This window comes from Zonotrichia albicollis, chromosome 2 (assembly GCF_047830755.1).
Source record: "Zonotrichia albicollis isolate bZonAlb1 chromosome 2, bZonAlb1.hap1, whole genome shotgun sequence".
In the NCBI taxonomy this organism is placed as follows: Eukaryota; Metazoa; Chordata; class Aves; order Passeriformes; family Passerellidae; genus Zonotrichia; species Zonotrichia albicollis.
In genome coordinates, this window is record NC_133820.1 from 42098077 (window position 1) to 42113431 (window position 15355).

General features: G+C 40.3%; 1 protein-coding gene across 5 annotated transcripts in view; it reads right to left on the reverse strand.

Moving 5' to 3' along the window:
* The window catches only part of TSPAN9 (tetraspanin 9), a 170393-nt gene that overhangs the window by 122497 nt on the left and 32541 nt on the right, over positions 1-15355 (reverse strand). For 2 of the 5 annotated variants that reach the window (XM_074534943.1, XM_074534942.1), the window contains exon 3: positions 5639-5787. The exons of the other annotated variants lie outside the window; for them this stretch is intronic. In XM_074534943.1, the coding sequence (XP_074391044.1) occupies positions 5639-5723 (85 nt within the window). In that variant the 5' untranslated portion in view covers positions 5724-5787. The remainder of the gene's footprint in view (positions 1-5638; positions 5788-15355) is intronic. 5 annotated transcript variants of the gene reach the window in all.

Below are 15355 nucleotides of genomic sequence, written 5' to 3' on the forward strand. Positions count from 1 at the left end.
CACGTTATTTAACTTATCATAAAATTGGGAATTTAAAACCATGCTACAAAAAAAAAGAGGCACTTTTCTCAACAGGTTTTGGACTTCTAGATATGCTTAATATAGCAGAATGATAAAGTTTGCTTTTCAGTGTATTCTGAAAATAGGCAATTCTACTGTGGACTTGTAGTTCTTCCATCCTTAAAAATTCTCAATGAATTCAGAAAGTGCTTGAATTACATTTAAAAAAAATCTATGGATCTTCATGTAATAATTTATTTCAAAATTAATCTGAAAGCTGTGACGTCCACTGCTCTCCAATTACTGAATACATAATTTGATTCTTAGCCAGATCTGAGTTTTTTATTGTTATAAGTGGTAAAAACATGGATGTAATCTTCCGCTTGGAAGAAGAAAGCTTTTCTTTAAGCAGCACAAATGAGAGAAAAAAAAGTGAAGCTGCTCATTCTTCCTTCTTTAGAGGTCACTCTACTATAGGTCACTCTCTTGCAACTGCCAAGCTTTTTGCAGTTCTTTCCCTTGTTTTATCAGAGTTGCAATTAAATTTATCTTAGAAAAATCCAGCACAGTTCCACAAAAGCCTGTAAGTCCACACACCTCGCTTATATTACCTGAAGACTATGTATTTCATGGTAGTTATTGGTGACCAGCAATTTTCTGGAAGGCTGGGAAAACAGAGCATCAGTGTATCAGTTTATATCAATACCACTCTGTTCTGGTAGATAAATACTTTAGGTTTACTTTAAAAAAAAAATAAAAGAAGAAAATATAGAGTACTTAGAATAGGAAATATGATAAATAAAACCAGAGGATTGATGTGAAGCAAAAAAAAAATGTTAAGATACACCTATCACATCTTACTACAAAGGTGACCTCAAATATTAAATGTCTGAACTCTTATCAAAAAATTTTAGCACAACTGGGATATGGATTGTCAGTGTCATGCTGACCTGGAAAGACCAGCTAGCAAACAGCATCAGCTATTTATCTATAATTACTCTCCCACTGCACTTTTACCGATTTCCCATTTTACTGTTGATGGTGATTGAGAAGCAGCTGAAGGGGCAACTGCTTGCGACTTGAGTTGTCAACAATGATTTTGCTCTCAGGGTCCTTATGTAAGGAAGTTATAGAGGGGGTCAAGAAATGGTACAACAAAACATCTGTACCATCCATCCTTCCCTACTCTTCCTCTTCTCCAGCTCCATTGCTTCCACGTGGGACACCAAACCCAGCCTCATATCAAAGTGCCACACAGCTGTAGGCTACTAATAGGTAACTAATGAGGATTAGGACCTAACGAGCCACAGCACTGCGCAGCGAAGAACTGCTGAGTGATGGCTGCTACTTCTCAGTTTGTCCCATTTGGGCTTGACATGGGCCATCTCTCAGCATCATTTCTTTGTCCTGTCACTGCCTGTCCAAGCTCTTTGGTTCAGTTACCTCTTCAGCCTGTTCTTAACAGCAGATGGTCGGGAATCAATCTTAACTTGGTGAGGAATTTTTTATCTTTTTAAGTCTTTTTCATAGTTTACTCCTATTTTTCATCTGGACTGTCACACAAGGAAAGCCAAGTACTCTTCTGAAAAAGCCAACCTGTTTGTAAGGGTGAGGACAAGAGAAGTGACTGCTTCTGTGCCAACCGCCTGTCAAGTTCTTTCCTTCCCTGCCGGCCTCACAAACCCCATGCCTCAGTGGACAGACAAGCTCTCCTACATCAACCAGAAGAGAGTCTGGATTCCTACAGCACAAATGATGCCCACACACATACACACAGGAACCTGGTTTCCAAATAGGACATGGTCAAGCAGACAGCCTTGGGTTCAGCCTGATGCCGTAGGCGCTCACACCCAAGTACCAACCATCAGGTGGTAGGTACCACTGTGGTACTATGTGTACACACAAGACCTAGTAATTTTCTACTTCTGAGTATCTTTGTGCCAGAAATAATGATATCCCCACCCCCACTCATAGACAATGATTATAAATAATTATAGCAGGTTTAGCAGTGAGTCAGTTTAGATCCAACTGCTGTCCATGCTCTTAGACAGTCAATATGAAAGGTTAACAGCAACAGAGGTCTCACCAAATTTTAACATTTGTTTGATTTTAACAGACTGTTTGATCATGTAAGGACACTTTAAAATAAAGGATGTAAAACCAATACAATTCCTCCACAGAGAGCTACTCCCAGTTGCAGTGTTATGATCTATGACTTGACAGCACTTCATCATCTTGTGCAGGGTTTTTCTTTTCTTTTCTAACACAGTTGCATAGTTTTATCTTTAACAATAGACTTAAGTAAAATTAAGTCATTCATTTTCTTAAATGGTGCTGCATCGTCATCACCCTATAATTATTTTAGTGTATGAATGCAATAGTTGAGAATAAAAGTCTTAAATTTATGCAATCTTACAGCACCTTTGGCATAAATCATATGCTCTCAGACATTTTGCATGATAACTTGGCCTGTACAAAGCCTGCCAGCTCTTGAAAATGCCTTGTACTATAGACTACCCAGGAGAAGATTTGCTACATTTAATATACTCCTATCAGCCAGCACAATGCCTTTAAATTCAATATAAATTATCAGAATAATAAAATAAGTTCCAATTAAGTCCAAACTGCCAGCCAACCAGAGCAAAAAGATCCTACCTTAAAACAGCTCGTGCTTGTAGTTCTTATTACTGTGTCATTCTTGCACATAATTGCCTACCAGCTACAGGAGAGTGTACAATTACAACACATTCCCCCCAAGACAGAGCTGACTAACCTTCAGGCTGGTCTACTGAGAGCAGAAAACCCAAAGATCCTGCAATTCCCGAGGTGGTGTTTGCAAGGAGACCATGCCTTTCCATGTTTGGGGCTTCTATCAGCTACAGGTGCCCCACACTTTCCACGCAGAAAGTTCCACTCGTAAGAGCTGAGGAATGGGGAAAAGCTTTCATCCAGCTCAGGCACCCAGCTGTGGGCAAAGAGGAAACTCCTCACATGCTCCGAGCATGGATAATGCACAGCTTCCTACACACAGATAATGCACAGCTTCCTACACTCCTGCTCCAACCACACTCCCGACACAAGCCACAACCCTGCCACACTGCAGCTAAAACCTGGAGCATCAGAACACACTCAAACCAAGGCACTGTTTGACTCTGTTTAAGTCATTTTGTCCTTACCCCAGCACAGTGCTGTGGAAGGTCCTCACCAGTTTGCTGACTGACTCCCACAGCAGTCCTTAGAAGGATTGAGAAGTCACACAAAAGACAGCAGGTATTCAAAATAATAACCCTCATGAACGTGAACTACCTAGCACTTCTCAGATGGTCTATCAAGTTCTTGAAACTGGATAACAAATAGATGATTTGGGGCTTTTTGAGAGAAAGTGTCAAAAGAACGCTTCAGAAAAACATAGCAACCTCACCTCCCAAGTGCAACAAGGATTGGCAGTGGTCCAAACAGAGGATACTGACTAACTTTAGAAATTCAACTGCTTTAAAGTTCTTAAATTCACACTTAGGGTTGATTTGTAAAACTGTCAACTATCCACAATCTCATTACAAAATCTTTTAATGTAAAAAAGGGAAATATATTCAAGTCTTTATTTTGCGAGTGCTAAAGCTCAAAAATGTTGCCCTAAACATAGTTCTATTGATAGAGTTCATTAGTGCAACTATGCTGAATCCAAAGAAACTACAAAGAGTGGTTTGGGGGATGAGAAAAAAGATTAGAAATGAGACTAAATAAATTTGTGCAATTGTCTTGAAGGGGAAGAAAACTTTAAATTCAATTTCAAGGTTACAACCAGCTTTTATACTCAGCAACAGCTCTGCAATTTTTTTCCTAGTTAAAACTGCACTCCTTGTTCTTGATACAATAAATGTAATTTTTGATACTGACTCTTGAGATTGAAAACTTTAGAACAGAGGAGGAAAGGGAAGGCTTTTGGATGAGATTCAATCACTAAACCTTAATAGAACCAATGACTCATACAAGAAACAAAGGAAGAAACTAGTGTTACAATAATCCTACTTTGAGATTAAAACCGAGAAATAAAAATCTCCCTTAATACATGCAAGGATAAAGTGATACTATGTACCTTTAAAACAAGGTAGGAAAAGCACATTTCACCATATGCTTCTTTACCCAAATGGCACTGATCCATCATCATACCCTCAGTTGGTTATTCCTGGAGATATACTAACACTCAAAATAAAGAAGGCACTAAAGTTCCTGAGAGTGACAGGAAACCCAGCAGAGTAAGAAATTTTAGACAGAGTTATTTACAGATATTTTCCTGTGAGAAAAGAATGGTAAGAATGTAGCTTGAACATTAACAAATCCACTAAAACATCAGTCTGCCTGGCGGAGTCAGCAGATTTGGAGGGGGATTCAGTGGGGCTGGAAATTCAAACTTTAGCTTGTAATCAGAAAAATCCTACTTTAGAAATTTGAACCAGCAGCTAGAAACATGTAATATAATATAGAGCTCTCCTAAAATGGTAACCAGCTAGAGGGACCTTAGACTATGTGAAGCCTGTGACTATTTAGCCAGCAAAAAAAAAAAAAAGTCAACGATACTGAACCTCTTTATTATTCTGCAGGGACCTATTTGTAAGTGAGTGACATGGACAAAATCTGCTAATCTGCATTTCCTTCCTTTTCTTTCCTTGAGAAAGGTACTGCAGATTGTGTGTGCAATTCCTCCATTAGGACGCTGATGGAGCAGAAGTTTATCTGAAATAAATTTCCAACTGAAATAATCTATTCCATTCTAAAGATACTCTCATGGAAAATAAATTGGATCAACTGAATTTTAAAACATCATTCAAAATGCTTATTCAGATTGTTTATGAAACAATTACACACTGTACTTAGGTAACAGTTTAAATGAAATCAGTTATTAGTTCCTAATGTCTTACTCTCAAGCAGGAAGGCACTTGCAGAGTGAGGTTCTAAAGGAGATCCACCCCATAGTCATGCAAATACTCAAGAAGATCCCTATCTTTGTGGTTTTTCTTAATGTGATTCAAGCATTTTCTGCATTCATTGAGAATGTTTAAGGATGGAAGAAGAGAAGCTCAGTACAACACAGGAAACCCAGAACTAACAGCTTCCCAGTTGCTTTGGTGCAGCAGAGAAACACAAGACCTGTTTCATTATTATTCTTCCAAGGCATTTCCACATGCCTCAGGAACATCACTGTGTAGCCCTGATTTTCTGGAGTACCAGCAGTTTTTCAGAGAACACTGATAAACACAGCACACCATACAGTCACTGCTGTGTGGTTCAGCCAAGGAGCAGCTCACATGTAAGTCAGTTTAGGCTTCTGGGAGAAAAAAAAATATTTATTAAACAAGCAAATAAATAATGAAGATGAAGGAAGAGATTTGGGGATTATTTATTTGGCAGGAGAAAGCAAAGAGGACTTGATGAGACTTGTAAGAGATAAGTCTATTAAAAACATTGTTAGCAGAATGAACCAATTAAGTCCACATCCCCAAAGCAAGTTGGCAATCAGTTTCTAACACCTGTTTTCAGACCAGGGCTTGCAGAGTTTAAACACGTTGTTTAAAGTGATCTCCCCAGAACCTCTAGGTCAATAAACACAAGGTAGAAAGGCACTTTCAGGACTGCTTACTGTGAGCATTAGCCATAGCAGATGCGAGTTTCAACCAGCAGCATTCAGCACCAGGTGGAGGAGAGCGGGGCATTCTGTCCTGCATGGAGCATATCAAAGCCACGCGGCCAACAAGTCGCAGACTGCTGAAGAGAGCAGGTCCCTCCTGACTAGTAAAAGTAAGAAACAGAAAGGTCCATCCAAGATAGTCATGAATCTGTATTTATTTACCAAAAAAATCACATTTCCTTTAACTCAAAATGTGCTGAGCATTACTTAAGTACTGGGACATAACACCTGCAGCCCCTCAGGGCTTCCTGAAGTTTCATAAGGATTTCCAGCTAGGATCTCCTTGACTTACAGGATCTAAAGAACGCATCAAAAGTAGTCATTTGAAGCATTTGTTTCAGAGTTTTTATTAGCAGGCACTCTTCAGCATAGGACATCCTTCCTGAATAATTAAAACATAGAAAGGTCACACACAGTCCCCATCAGCAGAGAAATCCAAGAGCCCCGAGGTGGAGGAAAACTTTTTTGAGCTTTACACCATGGAGTTAAAAACTGCATCCAGCAAACACTCTTTCTCCCTAGGCCACTTGGCAAGATCCTGCTTTCACCCTGAGCTACCAAAGTAAATGAGAATTTTGTGAAACTGTATTTACCATTGTCACTGTTTCCCCTTGACAAATTTGCAGACGGTGCAAAACCAAGAAGATTGGCTGATATACCAGATGATTATGCCACCATTCACAGGGACCTGAACAGGCTGGAGATACGGGCTCACCTCATGATACGGGCTCACCTCATAGGAACCTCATGAAAAGTGACAAAAGGAAATGCAAAGTTTTGCACGTGAAGAGGAATAACCCCATGCACCAGGATATGCTGGGGGCAGACAAACTAGGAGGTGTCCTAAGCCCACATAATATACAGACAACTGACCCTGCAAAAGGAATTGCATCTACTATCTCTTTACAAAGGATTTAATGAAACAAGCATGACAGAAAAATACCAAAAATATCTAGAATTGTCAAAGTGTTGTGCAAATGCCCTTGACATTTTTTGAGAGGGAAGAATAGAAGATGACAAGTCCAGTCAGAAGTACTTGGCTTTAAAGTGTCTTAGACTGCACAAAATAAGGTTGTATTTGCACAACAGAACTCACAATATGCATCCAATGTAGAAATGAGGCAATACACAATGGCATGATGCTTTCAGTGCTGTTGTGCAAACAGAAGCTTTGCATCAGTGAGCACAGATGTCCCTCCCATGATTTCATCCTATACATCCAAGGTCACATGGTTTATTTTGGCACACAGATACACACATGAGGACTACATGTGCAGGTACAAACCAGTTTGGACTTGAAGGCCTATTCTGCTCCCTGGAATAAATTTCTCCTCCTAGTGGTCCAGTAAATTGAATCTGCAGGCATTGTAGCCTGAGGAGAGTTAAAATCTCTATTAAAGAGAACCAGAGGGTAGCAAAGAAAACTGTAATTAACATCTATTTTAGGCCATTTTGTGGGAGCAAGATAGAACTATGCTATGAGTCACTTAGAACTCCACGCTGACCCCCAAATCCAAATTAAGATGCCCTGCCATGCTCTGCAGGAGTCCATCAGAGACTCCAATCATGGAGAACTGTAATGAAAGAGCAAGGGCACTACCAGATTTTTTTGCAAAGCCAAAGTAAATGCAAAATGGGTATCAGGCTGAAATTAAGACAGTGAGCAGAAAAAAATTCACAAAAGCCATTGATTCAAAACGCACACAAACCTACAAATCAGCTGAAATCCCCCCACCCCCCAACAGATATATAGATAAAGTATATTAGAATGAGCAGTGGTTTCATACCTGAAATAGTTTTTTAGGATAAGCCATCTAATATATGATACAACTGTGACAGTCAGTGAGTGACATGGCACTAAAACTGCCAAAAGGAATAAATACTCCAGCATCCAGTGTTAAATCAAATGCTGATAAGGTTAACTACAGTGCAATAGCAGCTGAAAAGCAAAGCATGAGAACAAAAAGGCTTAACCACTTTCTGCCAGCAAGTCTGCAAACCTCATCCTTCAATATTTATGCATCTTATGTGTGCCTCTTACTGAGGAACTGACCCTTGCTGCAATCAAAGGTATAAGTGCTGCTCTGGCTGCAGACCATCTAACAATAATACACATGCAAAGCACACAAATTACATTCCCCTTAGCACAGAAGGGGCTGTGCTGCTAATGGGAAACGTGGTATTTGGAGACAATGATGAAATTCTAACAGCTGCAGCAGACTGAAGGGTGGAGGGGGGAAAGAAAAAAGAAAGCAAGCGGATAGAGATGGGGGTAAACTGAAGGACTGGATTCAAACTAACAGCTGGGTAAAAACAGAAAACAGCCTAAGAGAGAGGTATTTTTGGAGTTCCCACATCCTTTTCATCCCTCTTATATTTTACCAGTTACAGCAAAAAAAGCAGTAGCTCATAAATAAACTAATCAGAATTGTTATCATCAACCCTGTGAGGTCATCATTCATAACATCATGGATCTTCCTTATATAAGCACACAAAAATGCTGATGGTAAGCACTACAGAAAGCACCTTAACAGAAAAACAAATGCAAAGATGACCAGAAAGCCAAGCATCCACCACTGTCATAACCTACACAAAGAGGTTTTGCAGCTACTTAATAGTCTAAAATTCTTGAATAAGAATCATTAAAAGAAGATAAATGAGGGCAGGAAAAAAAATCCATTCTGTGTAGGAATGATTGGTATCGAATATTGGTATTGGTCATTGAGCCTACTTATGCACCCTTCTGTAGAAGGTGATGACTTTGGAGTGGGACTACAGGTCCCACACATACAAGTCCATGTATGTGTGGTGTCAGCAACTGCAGTGGGTGTGCAATTGCTAGGAACTATAAAGACAGCAGCTGCTTGCTTTCTGAACAGGTAGCTACGCTAGGTGGCTTGGCAGACAGGTATGCATGTGCCTCTGGGAGTCAGGCTACTAATGGAATTGGACTCTGGAGATATCAGGGTGGCCCTGGCCACCTTTTGGAGAGACTCAAATCTGGAAGTCACCTGAAGACCTGCTAATGGATGGACTCTACATCCAAGGCTAACAAGTGGAGGATTCACAATGCAGGGATGCAGGAGTGGGGGGTTTTCCATGCTTGTCTGGGAGTGATGGGGTCTCCACCAGAAACAGGAGGGGGGCTGCAGCCCTGGGCATTTGTACATTCAGGTCATTGAGAAATCCCAGGCAAATGGCAATTTTCCCTTTTTCTGCCTCAGGAAAATGAAAACAAAAAATCAGCTCTCACTTTGACAGGGAGACAATTTAAATGCTCATGTCACCTAAAAATTCCAGCATGCTCCTACTATGTCAGTTTGACAACCTATTTAAGTACGAACAGAGGAAACCATCATCTACTGAAGGGAGGGTAGAAATAGGTAGAAGATGGAGGAGTTAACTCGAGGAGTTAACTCCATGGCTACTTCCACACAATCAAATATTCAGTACTAGGTAGCATCACTGAAATGACCTTTATTCCTCAAATGCACCAATGCACATGCTCAGTGTTGGCCACTTCAGTTTGGCTGTACATTCTGAAATTGCAGGATTGTGGGTTTTTTTAATTCTAGTTTGTACTAGTAAACTTAAGAGGGGTGGGAAGGGAATGGAGATTCTGATTCTGGCTGTGGAAAATAAGCTTGAAAGAGGAGCTTTAATGGGAAATAAAACAAAGGCAAAATAGCTTTAAAATCAAAAAGGATGAGTGGCAGAAAGGACAAGGCTTTACCCTTTATCCCCCTATTTCCTATCTCTCTTTCCCTCATTCCAAACAAACATCAATCTTTCTTCTACCATACTGCTGGTGCATCTAAATTTCTAGCACAGAGGAACAAATAATCTAAGTAAACAACATATTTATATTTTTTAAAAATCCTCTGAAGGCATTCTTCACATGGCTCAAAAGCAAAAGAGAGACTGCCTTGGGTTTTTTCCTCTATCCCTTATTTTCACACATACTTTTTACATAAGCTGTGGAGCGGACAAAGAAAGAGCAAAAAAAGCAAGCTCAGAGGAGGCCATCCTTAAACACATTACTGGTAATTATTTTGTGATTTTACATTTACTTTCTATTGAATTGATTCTTCTCATGCATGCAGATAGGCTAAGAAGAACAGGCTGCAACTAGAGTAGCAGCAGCCACATTTGTTCTTTGTTCTGAAGGGAGCAGGATTAGAATAATGCATGCATGTTATTCACCGTCACTCCTTTTTTTTTTATTACCTTTAATTACATTTTCAGACTATGCTGCCCTGTCCTATATATATATACAATTATGCTACATGAACAGACACAACAGCTCTTTGTGTTGCCCTACATCTTGGGCACTTGCACGCTCCTAATCAAACAATGAGCTGGCGGGAAAGGGAGCTGATCTTAACTCACGGAAGAAAGCGTTCAGTGAGACATGAAGATGCACAGTAGGATTTTTTCCCCCATCTAAGGTTATGAAAACAAGGCTCCAAAGGAGCCACTGTCTCCCACAACACAGTTTTTTTCAGTGATTGCTCGTGTTTTTGTAGGGCAATTTTTGTTTTCATCTTATTAATGCAAATTGTACTCCAAAATGCTTTATGTCATTAGTTAGGAGGAGACAAAAGCAGGAGGCACAGGCGGAGGGTACCTCTCAGCTGAGCCTGGAAATGAGAAGGAAACTTGCTGGAATGAACAGACACAGATTTCAGCAGGGCAGAGGCAGCAGCTGTTGCACTGACAGTAATTAGATTGAGGACCTGAGGAAGGGAAAGGATAGAGCCATGAAGGAACACGATGCCAAGGAACACACTCATTTCTGAATCAGCAGGTTGTTACACATTTTAAAGGTGGGAGAAATAGAGTAATTCCCACAAGAATGACTGCATCTTACTTGTAGAGACAAAAACTTGTTCAAAAACTTTTAAACAAGTAGTGGTGACAATGTATTATGTGAAACAAAAGCACAAAAAGTTGATGTCACTACATTTTACTCCTTTTTTCATGCCAACACCCTTTTTTTGCATACAGGCTACACAAAGTTATAATTAAAAAATACAATCCCTAGTAGCTGACTGGATGAGAGGAACTTCATTTTGTCAAGCTATGTCTCACAAGCAGCATCCCATCTAGCAGATGGAAATACTAAAGCAGTGGCTGATGTAACTACTGTACCATTATCACCAAGCAGTTCCAAGAACTAGGAGCAGACTGCTCCATCCCTGAATATAACCTTTTCTATTAACTGCTGCCTTACACAGCCAGCACCTCATGGTAAAATGCTCTTTGAAGACTGCTGACTATTGCTCTCCCTCTTTCTTCATTCCCAGTTCCTGAATTTTCCTGCTGTAACAGCCACTTCTCAAGACACCCAAGCAAGACTCAGTTGACCACCATCTGGAAGGCAATCAGAAGCTCCCTCTAGCAAATGCATATGAATCAGAATATGAGTCCCACTCCTGTTCTGCAGCGGGATAGGAATGCACAGCTGTTACTACATCTCATTTCAGAGAGGCATCAGAAACTTGACATTCATGACCACCCCAAGCACATTCTGAAACTCTGCCCTGCTCAGGTCCTCACTGGCAAGCAGCCAGGCCTTGGTGGTTGGGACCACTGTGCATGAAATGTATCAGATGGCATATTTCCTTTTGTCATTTCTGGGAACTGGATTAAGGGTGAGGACTGCTGCGACACTTCATCTTGCTCCCACTGCCCTCCTACCTCAAATGGAGATGGAGCATGAGTCTGTAGTCTTACAGAGATGCAGCCAACAGATAAAACACAACCCAGCCTGCACTTGTAGATCTCTGACACTGAGTTATGGAATATGTGATGACATTCCACAGCAGGCATATAAATGTAGTGCAGCATGTTCACTATAAAGAAACACCCCTAAACTATAATTCCTTGCTGCCTCATCATTCAGTTCAAGGAGGTGTTTAGCATTTACCTGTTAGTAAAAGTCTTGTGAGAAGCTGCAATAAGCCAGGTAATTAAAAACAAGACTACAAAAAACTCCAGGAAGACAAGAGTAGCAGGGTGAATAGCAAATAAGTTTTTAATTAGAAGTTACACCTTCAAACGAAGGTTTGTGGTTTCACAGGTCAAGTCCAAAGTCATGGCATGTTGGCTGCAGGAAATTTTTGCAACAGGGACTTCAGAGGTACGTACATCAGGTCACTCAGGGCTACTATTGCTTTGTGATCCCTTATCTAGGCAGGGAATGGTAATAAACACCTTTCTTTATGACACACTTCAGCTCTGCACACCAGTAAAGCTTCTATTCTTGCTGCATTTATGAATTAAAGCTCAGGTAGTCTACAGGAAAAAGTGAGAAAAGAAAGAAGAAAATGGGGTGTGAAGAGGAAATAAAGGTTTAAGTGTTTTTTTCATTCTTAGCTGTTTGACCACCATATTTGCACTGGCCTTTTGGTTTTTATTTGCTATAATGTTTTGGCAGTTCCCTGCTCAGCTGTAGTGAGCAAGAAGCTGATGCAGCATCTTTGTTGTGGACAAACATTGGGAAGCTTTGAGCTGATGAAAACAGCAATGCCCATGTACACTGCATGTTAGAGAAAAAGCCACACACTATGGAAATGATCCCTTTGGCCAGAGGCAGGATTTACATAAGGAAGAGAAACACTAGAGTTTCAATCCAAAGCTCAACAGCTTCCCCAGTTGAATGCTGGATACTATTCTAATTAAAGGCTTTTTCCATTTCTGCAGCTACCCCTTAAGTTATTTCATCTCAAATGAGCCTGAGTTCAGTTCTGGTTACAATACAAAAGAAAATTCATTTATGATATGCATTATGAAGACCTTAGTGTCAACAATTTAATTTTTTTCTGCCTTTTTTTTAATGAAAGTCTCACAAGGGTGTAAGGATATCTCCTGAAGCTCTGCATTTTGGCAGGACTGGAATGCTGGACTGTAGCTGACACACATCAGAGCAACTGACTGCACTGAGCCACACCACATCACATATTCTGAAGCTGCAGTATCTATTACTGCCTCAAGGATCTCCACTTAGAGCTGTATTCTGCAGCACAGATCCAGTCTCACACGTACCGACAGTTTCCAAGCCACAGCCTTTGCCTGCAATGCCCTTCAACAATGCTTACAGAAAGAAATCCAAGAAGCTAAAAGCAAGGCTGGAGCTCTAATGAGCACTAGTGAATGCATAGGCAGAGCACACTGACCACAAAGCACTACTTAGGCAAGTACTGCCATCAGTAGGCCAGTGAAGACTTGGGGTCATTTGTCTACACCTCGGTTTTGCCTATGCAGACGTGCTGTCTGCCTCAATCCCACACTTAAATTGGCACAGATTGGAAAATCATGCTGTATCATCACATCAGCAAAATTCAGCTTGGAACTGTATATCTTTCCACTTAAAGAACTGATTTAAACTACAGATCCAACAGCAAACTTACTGATAGACCTCTACAAATAAAAAGGCTTACAGTATAATAAATAAGCTGCAAAACTGAGCTTCTGTATGGCTATTACTGCATATCCACAGTGCACTTACATTATGCTTTTTTTTCCCCCCAACTCTTACAGTTCCAATTTGTTTTCCACGATACTGAATGGCTCCTATTCCCGAGCTTGCTTTTTTCAAAGCAGCTCCTGAAATGTAATTCACTGGGTTGACACAGTTACACTGAAGTAGCTTAGTGACATTCAACAAATTACTTGTTTGACAGTCTGCACAAGCCTCCTGTTTTTCATGTTTACCTGTGCAAATATCAAGTTGTTCTACCACAAAGAAATTTCTTTTTTTACAATCTCATCTCTCCTGAGAAGATCCAACTTTGAATTTTGTCCCAGGCTGCCTTACAGAGTTGAACCATTAGTATCCCCCATCTTCTTTTGTCATCTGCATAACCTTGAGTGTTACCTATCTGCTTTAAAGTTACTTTATCTACCTTGAGAACTTTAAAAACATGAACTTTGAACATTCAAGAAAGCAAATGGTAAAGAATGCCAAGACTGCAATGTAATTGTGAAGAAAATCCAAGGAAACTACTGCTAGTGACATGTAACATCCGTAACAAGATCTGAGCCCTCCACAAAAAAAAAATCTTACACTCAGCCTCTCCTTTTCTCTACCTAGACATGGCAGTATTAAGAAGCTTAGTTAATGGCTTTCAATTTGATACTAAAAGAGCTGATGTTCAGTCAGTGCAGAGCCACTCTAAATAAAACCACTGGCAAAATAAACCAGCACTCAGTATGACAGCTTGCCCTCAGCAGGGCCAAGTGGGCTTCAAAATCGAACCTTTCCAGCAGAAGGGAGGACTTTACATGTCCCTGTTAAACGGGTTAAACATGTCCCCAGGCATTCTGCTTTTCCCATGTGTCTGATGGAATTTAGAAGCATCAGCTGCAGCTCACTGGTCCACCTTCAAATCCACCTGGTTGTTCATGGGGTAACTTTATTTGTTTTATATTAATAACACTAATTGCCATTAATACTGTGTAGGCAGAAGTGAAGCAGCAACTCCTACACTACTTGTTGGTTATTTAAATTATTTTTTCCTGAGGTCTCTTCTTCCCACAAACTGGTTCAGGTTCTTGTGCTTGCTCTCAAAACCTACTGAGCTTGTATTCTGTGACTCAGAGGTGCTTCTATCTGCTGAGCACTTCCTTCACTCTTCTGTTACACCTAAAAGCCTGCAAGCTTTCACAGCCTTCCTATCTTAGCCAAGCTACTACAGCCCTAACTATTGACAAATAAACCCTTTCCTTGCATACTGCACTATGATGCAATTAGAAAGGATCCTGATAGATCAACAGGAAGAAAATAAAAGGACACAAATCAATTTATGGGCTTGCTCCAGGAAATGTCAAGACATCAATCAAATATGAGTAGTAAAGGCAGGCAACTTCTTATCATTTGGGCAGCTCACAAAATACAGTGGCTGCAGGTTTAACATTTCTCATGCAGATGCCTGTGTTACTGTTGGCCCTGAGTCACTAAATGCAGGGCTTTAAAACAGGGAACACATCCATCTTAAACCTCTAACCAATAACAGAATTTTCCTTAAGCTGCTACCACCAGCTTTTCACCCTGAAACTCAAGACTTCCACAAAGCTGTGGCATTTTACCTTGAAGCTTATCTTCTCTCTCTAATTGTTCTCAAGTAATTGTTGCCTAACTGGGTACAAGAATTCCCAATGAGCTACCAATCTGATTTGAAGCACAAGACTTCTGGACACTCTCCTTCTGGTTTGGGGTGGAAAAGGGTTTAAATCTATACAAATCAGGGTGCCACATTGTCGCAGACATCCTTTTGTGAAACACCTTTTCTTTAGGATTTTCCCTTCTGAGAAGCTGAGGCCTCAGAAACAAAATGTAAACAATGGTTATCTGCTGCTGTGGAATGCATCAGCTTTGTCTGTGATTGGGCCATCTTGAATATTTACAATTAATGGCCAACCACAGACCAGATAGCTTGGACTCTCTGTCCGAGCCACAGATCTTTGTTATTCATTCTTTTCTATTCTTAACTAGTCTTCTGAAAAAACCTTTCCTTCTATTCTTTTTAGTATAGTTATAATGTAATACATATATAATAAAATAATAAATCAAGCCTTCTGATCATGGAGTCAAATTTCTCGTCTCTCCCTTCACCTGAAAACCCCTATGACCACTGTCACACCACATACTGTGCATAGGTACACAGT